This window comes from Brassica napus, chromosome A3, assembly GCF_020379485.1.
Source record: "Brassica napus cultivar Da-Ae chromosome A3, Da-Ae, whole genome shotgun sequence".
Classification (NCBI taxonomy): Eukaryota; Viridiplantae; Streptophyta; class Magnoliopsida; order Brassicales; family Brassicaceae; genus Brassica; species Brassica napus.
Genome location: NC_063436.1, coordinates 5,819,947 through 5,833,649, shown reverse-complemented (window position 1 = coordinate 5,833,649; position 13,703 = coordinate 5,819,947). Strand labels below are relative to the sequence as shown.

The 13,703-nt window shown below is 35.3% G+C and overlaps 1 protein-coding gene, 1 long non-coding RNA gene and 1 pseudogene across 2 annotated transcripts; all 3 read left to right on the top strand.

Moving 5' to 3' along the window:
* The first annotated feature begins 5,392 nt into the window (after positions 1 to 5,392).
* On the top strand, positions 5,393 to 7,037 carry LOC106347321. Its single transcript, XR_001270691.3, has 4 exons — positions 5,393 to 5,845; positions 5,932 to 6,019; positions 6,448 to 6,502; positions 6,590 to 7,037. It is a non-coding gene; the product is annotated as an uncharacterized LOC106347321 (long non-coding RNA).
* Positions 7,038 to 8,370: 1,333 nt separating this feature from the next.
* LOC106351595 lies at positions 8,371 to 8,876 on the top strand (annotated as a pseudogene).
* Positions 8,877 to 10,794: 1,918 nt separating this feature from the next.
* On the top strand, positions 10,795 to 13,533 carry LOC106351596 (stigma-specific STIG1-like protein 2). The gene has a single exon (XM_048773445.1). It carries the CDS (start codon positions 11,852 to 11,854, stop codon positions 12,338 to 12,340), a length of 489 nt encoding a protein of 162 aa, XP_048629402.1. The 5' UTR covers positions 10,795 to 11,851; the 3' UTR covers positions 12,341 to 13,533.
* The last annotated feature ends 170 nt before the right edge of the window (positions 13,534 to 13,703 follow it).

The window sequence follows — 13,703 nt, the reverse complement described above, 5'->3', positions numbered from 1 at the left end:
TCTAGCTGTTTGATCATATCATATATTCATATATGCCTGTCATTTTATACATTGTGATAGTGTGACAACCCATCCCGCTCATTCGGAATTCGGCTCACAGTCCTGCATGAAACTGAACCCAACCATTCCATTATAAGTTTTCTCTGGCTCCATAATTAGGTTGTTGGTGTGTTTAGCGTCCCTTGAACCCAAGACCTTACCTTTTAACAACACTCTTTCAAGATGAGTTGTCACCAACACTTCTCCTAATGCATACGCTATCATATATCCAAATCATGATTATATTAAATCACTAGTACCATTGTTCTGCTCGCCTTTTAACATATAACAAACCAGCCAACCCCCTATAACATTTCAAAATTATAGTGGACCCTATAACTTTCTTATTACCTACATAGATTATACACACATTTTTACCAAGAAAGCGTATATTATACATATATACATTGTGGCATTTTATTTACTAATTACTACTCTCTCCATTTTTAAATAAGTGTTATTTTAACATTTTTCACATAGATTAAAAAATGATTAAATGTATTTAAATTGTTATTAATTACATCTATTTGACCAATAGTATTTGATATAAGTAAAATTATTAATAAAATCAATTCAGTTTGCAGTTAATTTTCATCTGTAAATAAATATCATTTGCTTAAAAAATTTAAAGTCATTTTTTGTGTAACAAGAGAAAATACAGAATGACAGTTATTATGAAAAAAAATGGAGTATTTCTCAACATTTTGTGTGGCGGAGGCTATTTGGGGAAGAAAACGTGGCAGGAAAGTATTGGTTGATGACAGCTTTGACGGCATGACGCCAGAGTGGACGGCGCCGTGATTTTGATCCACCAATAAGGCTAAAACAAATGCGCAGCGAAGTCCTAATTATTTTAAGACAACAAGAAGTTAAAGATGCGGCCACGTGGCGAAAGCGCAAGCTAATTGCGGGATTAGCGTGGAAATTAGTCTACTGTTGAGAAAAGTAAAAAGGCTCAAGTCATAGTTCATTTGCTGGGGCGTTTATTCATGACTCAATTCGAGTAATTTTTATACCTAACACCAAACGTGAAACTGGAAATTAAAGTTAATATATATATTTGTGTTTTTTTTTTTTTGAAAGTTACATATACACATTCTCACATATGACATATCCACACAAGAATTTACATCAATATTTTTCAACAGCTTTTGTTAAAATACTTGTGTTTAGTAATTTAAAAGTTTGCAAAGGAGAGATTTTTGTATAATAACTAACTAAATGAATACAATTAATTTGTTCTGCAACTTTTTTGAAGATGTACAATAAAATAGTTTTTGTAGCTATATATATTCTTCAGTTTTAAAACAATTTACAAAACCAGTTATCATTCCTTGCAATTTTGATTGGTTTAATTTAGTATATAATTTCTTAATTTAAAATTTTATTTCGAATTTATCACAATTATGACTACATTTATTCTGATTAGCTGCATCAAACGTTCCGATGTAATCCATTTAAAAGAAATGATTTAATTGCTGCTGTAAAGTTTAAATGGCGGTAATAACGGTGTGAAAGCACTGAAATGCGAATATGCAGCTGTGAAATGTCTTTAATTGGAATGCAAGCTGGGGGTTATGTAAGAAGATTCTATAAGGAAAAAGGTTTTAAAAGAAAGAAGAAGGTGTTGGAAAAATTTATTCGCATCTCTACTTTGCTTAGAGAATACAGTTGGATTCAGATCGTTTGTTATCCTCTTTTTATTTATTTAACCATCTACAAGATTGAAATTAAATATTGGAATTAGCTAGATCTTGATTAATAATTGCAAACTTTGTTTTTTGGCTTTAGGGGAATGGACGGCTAAAACAAACGCGGCTTCATACATGTGATTGGGATCTAAAGAAAGCGTGAAGTGAAAAAGTGAGAAGTAAAATCACGCTGTGTTTTTTTTTTTTTTGTAGCGTTATTAGCAAGGTTTCCTCAAGAGATGTTCTTTTGTTTTATACTCTTTACATATTCTGCTAATTTTCACGTCTATTGTTAGTTTGGTGCATGTTTTTTCCGTTGCAATTTTCTTGGAAACCTAAAAGTAGGACTTTAGTAATACCCATGGAGTAATACTAATACTACGTCAACATCAACTTTATAATTTCACTTTAAGAGTTTGAATATCAAAACAAACGATTATTGCTAACGAGATATTTTAGTCATCTTTTTTCTTTTGATCGATTTGAAGGAAAACTCTTAATTCAAAGATTCTTTAGCACTCATTAGAAGTTGAGAACTATGCAAAGAGTGGACACTATTTTATGTAAAAAAATATAGAAAAGCAGAAAAGATAGTCTACAATTGAAAGAAAAAAAATCCAACAAGGCACCAACCAATGAAACTTAAGAGTTAAAAAAAACAATTATAAAAGAGATTCGAACCCAAAAGGGAGGTTTGCCTTTTCAATCGAGAAGAAGGGCTAACTAAGTAAAGCTCCTGTCCAATAAGGGTAACCTTCAAGTAATGCCACTATGACAATGACACAACCAATTATAAATAAAATATAAACCTCTTTTTGTAGAGTTTCTTTCTTACGTCAACAAAAGTGACAAACTCACTCTTAAACTTCATCCCTACTCCCAAGCATCTCAAGAGACAGTCCTTTACACAATGGCATCGGCTTTTATGTATGATCTTTTATGCTTCTAGATGCTCATCGACCATTTTACAACATAAGACCCTATCGACATTGTCAACTCGATCATAGTAGATACAAAAAACATAGTCAATGAATTAAAAACAAACTTAACATTGCACGTATTTTGGCTCTTAGGTCATCAGAAACTTGACTTGGTTCTTGCGGGTACTGTATGTTATCTTCAGGAGCAGATATCTGATTGTACTTCTCCCGTGCATGTCTGTCCTTGGAAGAGCGTAGTGTCTTTTGCGTATGCTTATCATGCCGTTTCCTACATTCTACTTTAATCCTTCTTCTCAGTCTTTGTTTCTTCAGTAGCTTCCTCCATGCTGCTCTCTCTTCATTGAGCTACCTTCTCTTTCTTTGGCAGCATTAGAACCTTATCCAACAATCCTCGAGTCTCAAAGGTTCAACGGATAAGCTTATGGTTCATCATGTTGCGCTGCTTGGGCACCGCGTTTTAACATGGCCACAAACATTTTGTACGTTTCAATCGTTCTGCCTTTCAACTTCTGGGATAAGATCTCAACACGACAATTGTATATACGTGAAATACAAACACTGATTAGAAATCGTAACCTAAATTCCGATCGGTTGCTTTCAGACTCATAGTGTCAATGGAATTCAGTTTACACTAAACAACCAAAGTTTTTGTAGCCTAGTGGTAGTGTAAAGGGGTATAACCAAAGTGTTCGTAGCCTAGTAGTAGTGCAAGAGGATTGGTTCCCTTATGCCTCGGGTTCAAACTACCTTTGGAACGGAAGGTTATTCTTTGAATCAGAATATCTAAAGGTTGACTCTGGGTTTGGGGGAAAATTACAGGCCTAAGGTTCAAAACTCCTACTGTTAGCAAAAATGTATATAAGCTCTTAGATGCAAGGGCGGGATCTACGTTACTCAACAGGGGGGCAGTTGCCCCCAGTAAAATATATAATGAATTGAAATACAGTAGGTATGTCAACTATAGCTTAGTTGGTTAAAACCCTTATATTGCCTCCACTGGATCAGCGTTCGAACCCATTTTCTCGCTTGTATTTTTGTTTTTCTTATTTTTCCTTAACTTTTCTAATATTTTTTTGGCCACGTCTTATGTTTCCTTATTTCCTATTTTCTTTTTTGTTCCTCATTTCTTTCATCCAAAAACTTTTGTTTGAAGTTTTTTTGAATTTTAGTATTTTGTTTTTCCTTTTTGCTAGTGAAGGCTTTCTTTTCTTCATTTAGTTCTTTGTTATCCTTTTTTCTTATTTTCCTTTACTTTTCTGAGTTCTTTTTGTGGCCAAGTGTTATGTTACATTATTTTCCTCATGTTCTATTTTTTGTTCCTCATTTCTTTTCATTCAAAATTTTTTGTTTGAAAATATTTTGAATTCCATTTTTTCCCATTCGGTTAGTGAAGTCTTTTCGTTCTTCATTAGTTTTAGTTATATTATATTATTATTATATTTTCTTCTAAATTTTCCTTTTATTGAAAAATAAAAAATAGATATATGTAATATTATTAAATAAAAATATTTATTAATAAATAATTTTGCCTCTACTCAAATATTTTTTAGATCCGCCGCTTCTTAGATGTCTATCGATACCCCGTTGAAAAGAACGAGCTTGTCCTCAAACTCAGCGTTTGTAAATTGTTGCACTAATCAACTCATGCGAACCCATTTATCCTCATGAACAGGTAATCCCAACCAATGTACCAAAACCTCCAACGGCCCTCCTTATCATAACAAACTCATCATCTCAAGACAACACCACCAGTAACGGGTTGACAATGTCATCTTTCTTAACACCGGTTTCAATTGGAAGACATGTAAAACCCGGTGAATACGAGAGTCTGGAGGTAACTATAATCGACGTGCCGCATTCTCAATTTTATTGAGCACCAAAAGGACAATAATTGCGAGCCAAGAGTTTTTGGCACAATCTTAGTGATAGACGATTGATGATACGACTTCAAATTCAGAAAACAGAGTCTCGAACCACGAATTACAAATCTTGTATTGTACCAGAACTCTGTCCACCAAATGAACTGAAATCATTTCGCAAATGAGAAGTGAAACGTACCACAAATACTCTATTTGGATATTTTGTGATTATTTGATTGTAATGAAATTTAACTATTATTAATTCAATAAATTTAACTATTTTTGAGATTTACAGTATATTATTATTAAATAATAAAAAATTATAAGAAGCATAAAAATTATTTTTGTAAGACACTTTTTTTCTAAGGAAAAAAATGACGTAGAAGATAGAAAGATCAAATAACTGGTTCTTCCATGTGGTCCATGAAGGATAGTGGTGTTACTTGGATGGAGTTTGGAAAGATATGGAAACTTTCAGGCCGTGAATGATGAATTTGTAGTAAAGAATGAGTAGACAAAACAATGATGATAGTTATGAATTTACACCGTAACCTTTCACTCTTACATTCAGAATTCAAAGATATGGGCCACAGAATGCATATAAGACACTACAACAGTCAACACGAATGGTTACCGAGACTTTCGACAGATACGGTAAACACATGTGCAATCCCGAAAAGGCAAAAAAAAAAAACAATATTCGAGCTGAAATCATCTAGAACGTATTGCTCTTCTTCGTAATCGCCCGAACTAAGGCAAGTTATAATAGTGCTGTTCGTTTGGTTCCCGCAGGTTCTTGCGGCTGCGGCTGCGGCAATGTTTTTCAAAATTGTTGTTCGTTTGATTGCCGCAGGTGTTTGCGTCTAGCCGCCGCATCTAACGCCACTTCCTGCGATCGACGCCGTGAAATCCCGCGGTCGCGACGAAAATGATGCGGCCAGAAGGTTAATTTACATTTTTACCCTTAATATCTTTAATATCTACAATTAAACCTAGCCCTAATTAGACGCAGCCGCATCTCTCTCCTTTCCCATTGACGCAGCCGCAACCTGCTTGAGCTCTCTTCTCCCGATTCACACCACCACTACGCTCTCTCATCTCCATATCTCTTGATCTCGAGCTCTCCATCTCTCACCTCTCCATCTCCCTCTCTCTCTCTCTCTCTCTCTCTCTCTCGAGCTCTCCATCCCTTCTCAAGCTCTCTCTCTCGATCTCCGACGCGACCTCTCTCTCTTATCCGACGGAAACCCTTCTCCATAGCTCTCTCTCTCTTCTCCGACGCTCTCTCTCTTCTCCGACACTCTCTCTCTTTGAGGTATAGTGCAGATTCAAGCTCTGCTTGATACTTATGTTCTAACGCTTCCTCTTTGGTCCGAGTCTGATGAATGTGTTGTGTTGCAGATTCAAGCTCCGTTGAAACCCATCTCCAGAGCTCTCTCTCTCTCTCTTCTCCGACGCTCTCTCTCTTCTCCGACGCTCTCTCTTTGAGGTATATGGCAGATTCAAGCTCTGTTTGATACTTATGTTTTAACGGTTCAAGCTCTCTGTTTATATGTTATTTGAACTATTCTCTTGTTTGAGTCTCTGTTTACTTGAAATGTTCTTACTTTCTTGGTATTGAATAGAACCGTTTGTACTGACATTTGATTTTAGGCTAGCGTTGCGGTTTCAAGCTCTCTGTTTATATGTTTTGGCATAACATTAAGTGTACAAGACGTTTTGTTTCAGTATTAGCGCTTTACTAGCTAGAGAATTGTGTCATTGGTCTTGAGTTTTTTATTACTTTACAAATACCATTCTCATCTGTGTCTTGTCGCTGTGTCTTAACATGTGCTTTTTAGTTAACATGTTTGGTCTAGCTTTTGTGTGTGTGATATGTATTAAGTGGAGAGGTGAATATTGTTTGAATGTTTGCAGGTATATACCAACAGGTGTTCTCTTCCATCTCTTCCATCACAAAGAGGACCACCAGGTAACAAAATGCTATTAACGTTATAAAGCTATCTCTCTTGTGTGTTCATCCTAAAGAAGTTTTATTAGTAAACTACTTTGGTTTCAGCTTCAGTTTCCCGGTGTTGAAGATTATGACATGGAGACAGTGATGTTCCATCAGAGGAATAGAAGCTCTGAGTTGAACGATCAGTGTGCTCTTGGTACTACTAATACTACTCCAACCGAAGACATCTGTGAGAAACCGAAGTCAGATTTGAATCTGAGGCCAAAGTAGAGTCAAGAGGGGACAGGAGCAAGCGTGTGTTAAGATGGGGATTGAGTTTCTTCTCTGTTGCAGTTGCAGGGTTTGCTATGTGGGTGCATCTGAAAGATGATATGGTGATTCTTCCTCATCTTGTTCCTACTTGAAGCCTAAGTGATGAACGCAAAAGGCAGCTTAGAACATAGAGCTTAGGTTTAGATTGTATGTTCTCTTTTGTTTACTGTGTGATGGATCATGTTCAGATACTCATTTGCTTTTTTCTAATCAAAAGTTTGTCACATTTCTTCTAAAATCTGATACAATTATAAATCAAATATCATGTCATAGCAGTCTGGACAGTCTTAACACTGACTATTTAAAAAAAAAAAAAGACCAAATGTGTTTGAAAACCATATAATATCATTTCTCTCTGATACTGAAATATTTGTTTTATTTATTTAAGACAATGTATTATTTAGCTTTTATTTTGTGATAAATATTTTGATATTTTATTTTTGTTTTAATTTAGCTTATAGTTTATGATAAAAATGTTGTTAAATTTGTATATTTGACTAAAAATTTATTACAAATTAAATCTAATATTTTGATGGATGTAAATATATTTAAATTACATTTTATTTATTTAAATATAATTTTATAAATTTAAACTACATTTTATTTATTTAAAATACAATTTAAAAATTTATAAAATTCATAAATTTAAAATATAAACTAAATGAAAATTGCGTCTGCGGCAACCAAACGAACAGAACTAAATTTACTTCATGCGGCTGCGTCTGCGTCAGCGTCAATGTCTTGCGTCTTTCAAACGAACAACAAGTTGCGGCTGCGACTGAGTCTGCGGCTGCGGCTGCGTCTGTAAAACGAACAACAACCAAACGAACAGACGCAGCTGCAGACGCAGACTCAGCCGCAGCCGCAGCCGCAGAAAGCTGCGGCAACCAAACGAACAGCACTAATATGAAATCTCTTGTTTGAACAGCCTATCTACATCACAGTTGTTTACACGAGTTTCAGTATCAGATACTACTTTACAACATATACCACAAGCAAAACTTCAAACTATTAATCAATAGACATTACATTATTATGTAAAGGAAATTTGCGCGTGGCTTAATAGTTAATGCAACAGAAAGATATCAATCGATCAATCTTTTTCTGGAATAAGAGTTTCACTATTTTATTTTCATTTCAGTTTATTACTATGCTTAATTGCTTATGCACCTAATACATGCACATAATACAAAACACGAAAGTATTAAACTCGTATGAACCTAATAGACTTAGAACGGTAACACGTTTTGAGTTTGATTAACCTGTTATTCCACCCCCCCCCCCCCCCCCCCCCCCCCCCCCCCCCCCCCCCCCTCCCTCCTCCCCTCCCCTCCCCTCCGGAAAATAGTCCATGCATCCATATCCACGCGTCAACTCCTCAACGTAAGCAAATTAAATAAGTAAATTAAAATAAAATAATAAAACACATTTCTTGTTTCGGATACAACTATAAATTAAGCCCTAAGTGATCCCTCTCTTCAACCTCACAACACATTTTCTCTCCCAGCTCTCCCTCATTCCAAAACTCTTCTCTCTTCAAGTTACCAAACGAATCATTCATCAAGAGAAAAATGGCACAATTCATGAAGCTACTCGTGACAATTGCATGGGTTCCCCAATTGCATTAACATTCGCAATTACAACCGCCATCATCACCACAACAACTACCAGAACAAACCCCACAACGGAAGCATTTGCTCTCAAAGACCCTCTCAAGGACCTTACACCCCCAGGAGCGAATAAGATCAGACCGAGTAGGTTCTTGGCCCAAAGAGATGACGAGGGTCAAAGACCTAAAGCCCGTAACTCAAATGCAGCTGGCCGTTGCAACAAAGATTCAGAGATCTGCAGTAGCACCGCAGCAAACTCTACAATGACTTGTTGCAACAAAAAGTGTATAGATTTATCAACAGACAGACAAAACTGCGGTGCGTGTAAGAAGATATGCAAGTACGGGGAAATATGCTGTGGCGGTCAGTGCGTTAGCTGGAGATACGATCCTCGCCATTGCGGTAAGTGTAACAATCGTTGCAAACCATTCGCGTCATGCTACGCCGGTCTTTGTGAGTACGCGTGATGATTCAATCATTCATTGACGTCATGCCAGCGTTTCACATCATGGTATATATAAAAATATCATTTTCTACTTTTAATGTCTACGAATAAATGGAACATCTTCGATTCCAGTACCACTGCTGTTTTTTGTAAGTTAATTATATATGAGTGTGAAAAAGAGTGTATTATATTCACTCTAAATAATATCGTCAATAATGTTTTTTTAAGTATATATACAAAATAAAATAAGAAAATCTCTTTTCCCTTAGCCCGAAACCTTACAAGGTAGATTTTCTCAACGATCTAATAACATACTAAAAACATATCAGAGAAATTTCGGATTAGTTGTAAATTCTTTTCATAGTATACCTTAGTGCGAGCTTGGAGGAGTATTTGGCGTTGCTGACTAAGCTTCTCTTCATATATAGTATACCTCATAGAGATGCCAACCTCGTCTGTCTCCAGCATAAGTTTTTTACTCTCCCTGATTCTGTCGCTTGATCAGTCAAGCCTCTCCATTGACATTGCCAATCTATTAAAGAAAGACCACAAGAAAGAAGAGATCGTTGAGAGATACAGTACAAATTTGTGATATATATATTCTAGGAAAATGTAGAACATATTTAGGAAATATATGGATGCAGTTATGGTATATTCTATATTTTCGTGTTTTTTTAAAACGGAATAACTGAAATAGGTATAATGTACAATATAGGCAAAGAACAATGAATAATGGATGAAAAAATTATTGTTCCCTACGCATATCTTTAGGTAACCGTTAGAGTAAGTTATAACATAGAACCAAAACAAAGTACCGTAGAGTTAAAGTTAATTCATATTCAACTCAATAGTATACCAACAAGTTCTGATCAGGATAAAGACAAACAAATTATAGTTTGAGTAGAATGTATAAGAAAGTGTTAATTACGTATTCTTCACACCGAAGATCAAAGTTAAACACATTGATTTCATTTTCTAAACTGGTTAGCCCACCATAATAAGTATTCTAAGTTTAGGTACATAACTACTTTATATATAGTGTTACAAAAAAAAAACTACTTTATATATGGCATCAATACTTATTTTAGAAAAAAGAATTCATTCAAATACTCTTACTTATGTGTCTAATAATTTTCATATTTTGTATTTTAAATATTTGAAATCTATTTTTGCCATTAATAAAAAAGAAAACTTGTCCAAAATGACTAAAAGGTTAAAAAGTCCTAATGGGGCAATTAGAAGTTGAATATGTCCCATGTAGTTTTGGTTAAACTGATCGACAGGAACCGCATCTCAAGCTTAAGAATGATGGATATGGTTCTCCTTTCTGTGATCTTTTTTCTTTTTGGATTCTAAATTTAAATCTTATTTTCTAAAAACACTCAGCTAAAGCTAAAGTCAAAGTCGTCATTGTACAATTGTTTTTTGAATAAATTTAAAATTTTTTTTTTTTAAAGAAGTTGAATATGTTTCATTTTGCCAATTCAGCCTATTATTTTATTTTCATTTCAGTTGTTACTATATTAGGCACCAAATAGTTTTATTATTGTATTTTAATTTCAGAATATGACTATACTATACACGTAATACTTGCAGACAATACATAAATTAATGTGAAATAATGAACCCCCGAGAAATTAATCGATCCATATTTCACGCGTCGACTCCTCGAGGTAGGTTTGGGCATTCGGGTCCTTGAATCGGGTCATTACGGGTCCGAGTTCTTCGGATCTAAGAGTTTAGGACCCGATCGGATAATTTGAAATTCTCAGTTTGGGACCAGTTCTGGTGTTTTCGGGTCCGGATCGGGTCAGGTCTTAGATAGTTAGATCCAATAGGGTAATTAAAGTTTTTCTATTCGGATTCTGTTAAGTTACGGATCGGGTTCGGTTCGGGTCATGTCAGATGCAACCCAAAAAAAATATCTAAAACACATAGAAAATATATGAAAATATTTATATATTCGAAAAATATGAGAAATTTTATCTAAACTCTGATCCAAGGATATGAAAAATATTCAAAATTTTATCTGATTATCCAAATTATATTTTTAAAAATCTCAATTTTTATCCGAAACCCAAAACCATACCCAAAAACTAAAATTTGAAACTTAAAAATATCCATAATACCAAAAATAAACTGAAACACCTATATATACTAGAAATTTTGGATTTTCGGATACTCCACTCGAGTCTCGGGTTCGGGTCGGGTCTAAGACCCGCGGGTTCTTCACAATAAAATCCAATAGGATAAAAAGATCAGATCGGTTTCGAATCGGATTAAGATTTTTCGGGTCAGATCTTCATGTCCGGATAAAATACTCATGTCTATCTCTCGAAGTAAGCAGAATAAATAAGCATGTGCATGTATATGCGCATAATATAGTTATCAACTAAAATATAAATAAAAACACATTTACAACTATAAATGAAACCCCAAGTCCACCTTCTCTTCAATATCTCACAACACATTAATTTGGTCGTGGATATGTTTATAAAGCCTTGAAAACCATTATTAAGGTAGATGAAATTTGCGCGTGGCTTAATATTTAAAAGTTTCATTGTTTTATTTTCATTTTAGTTTATTACTAGTATACTATGCACCAAATACGTGCACATAGTACAGAAATGAAACTAAAATAATGAAACTCCCCTCCCCGGGAAAAAAATCCATCCTCATTTCACGCGTCAACTCGTCAACTTAAGCAATTAGATAAGTTTGTGCGTGTACATGCGCATAATATAGTAATCAAGTTTATGAAAACAAAATTATGGAATACATTTCGGTTTTCGAATACAACTATAAAATCTAATTCCACTCTCTCTTAAATTTCTCACAACACATTTTCTCCCCTCTCTCTCCTTCCAAATCTATATATTCTCTCTCTAAATTCACGTTTACAAGAAAAGAGGGAAACAAAGGAAGAAATAAGAATTCTCTCTCTATCTCTCTAGCGCTAATTAAGTTACCAAACACACTCACACATCAAAGAGAAAAATGGCACAACTCATGAAGCTACTCGTGACAATTGCACTAACATTCGCAATTACAACCGCCATCATCACCACAAGAACTACCAGAACCAACCCCAAGACCGAAACTTTTGCTGTCAAAGACCCTTTCAAGGACCTTAGATCCCCAGGAACGGTTAAGATCAAACCGGGTAGGTTCTTGGCCCAAAAAGACGAAGGGGGTCAAGGACCTAAAGCCCGTAACCCAAGTGCAACTGACCGTTGCAACAAAGATTCAGAGATCTGCCGTAGCACCGAAGCAAACCCTAGAATGGCTTGTTGCAACAACAAGTGTATGGATTTATTAACCGACAAGAAAAACTGTGGTGCGTGTAATAAAAAATGCAAGTACACGGAAACATGTTGTGGCGGTCAGTGCGCTAACTTGAATTACAATAAACGCCATTGCGGTGAGTGTTACCATCGTTGTCTACCAGGCGGGTACTGTATCTACGGTCTTTGTAACTACGCGTGATGACGCAATCATTCATTCACGTCATGCCAACGCTTCACATCATGGATATATAACAAAAAAGATCATTTTTACTTTGTTGTCTAAGAATAAAATGGAACTTCCTCGTTTTGAGTATCGCTGCTGTTTTCAATAAGTTTAATTGTTTAAGAGCGTCTAGTGTACCCTACCAGATAATATCATGAATAATGTTTTTGTAAGTATAAATACTTAAATTTAAATAATAAAGTATCTTTTCTCTTAAGCCATCTCGAGACCTTACAGATAATATACATCGCAGTTATATGATTTGTAAAAATAATAGGCGACAAAAATATAAGAAAAATACTTATAACAGTATATGTATCTTAATATTTAGAGCTCGCCATGTTACTCAGAAGACATGGTTTCACCAAGGGCTTTCTAAATTATCATTAGCATCAATAAAGCTTAATGGGGTTTTTGCAACTTTGTTCAAATTAAATTTTTTTATCTCTGAACGGTAAAAAAGTTACGCAAGTAACAAAATACAATCAAATGGAAACAAAAGAAACCCAGTACTATGGATTGTGAATTAATGTACCTAGTTAACGCCCAAAGTTGGATCTTAAGCAATTGTACTCACTTGTGCTGCTAATAGCTTAAACCCCCTGGCCTAACGCGAAGCTCAAAGATTCTCCTAGCTTTGTTCGCCGTTGTGAGTATTCCTTCACGATCTCTTTCACCGGACTGCTCGCCTCTGTTTCCTCCAGGTCTCTCTCTCTCTCTGGCCTCTTTTATACCTCATTCACGTTATGCAACTCTCTTTGAGGTGAGGTGATTGATCTAGTTAGATTTTAATTCCTGATTCTTTTTTTTTTTAAGATTCCTAGTTGCAAAGGAGGTAAAGAAGGGTGAGTGGTTTTAGAGCTTTCAAATCTCAAGTGCCTATTGAATGGAGCCAGAGCTTGTACATAACCCTTAGTGAGAGGTCTGCCTGGAACCAGGAAGCTTCACAGGACACAGGCGAACACTTGAGGCTATGGGACTTCGAAGGTGCCACTTGTTGTCAGTCGTTCAAGCCCTCAACAGGCTCATCCAACATTTCTTGATCATTTCAGAAGATGGTAAAGCACTTCAACCATGTCACTTTGTTTAAGAACGATTTGCACTTGTAGTCATAAGTAGTCAACACGCAATAAGAAATGACTTTGGTGCCTCTTATGCAGTTGTGTGCACTGGATACTTGTGTATCTTTCTCTCATGTTTGTCAAAATTTCAAATCTAACAGATTGATTACAACGAACTAGATTTTGGTTAATTAAAACATGTATTGAGAAGAAGATAGATGCTGAAAAAAAAAATCTCATAACTTTATTTTTGTTACATAACAACCCTTAGAAAAAAT

Coding starts and splice junctions, on each gene's coding strand:
- LOC106351596 (XM_048773445.1), top strand. CDS start 11,852: ATGGCACAACTCATGAAGCTACTCGTGACAATTGCACTAACATTCGCA.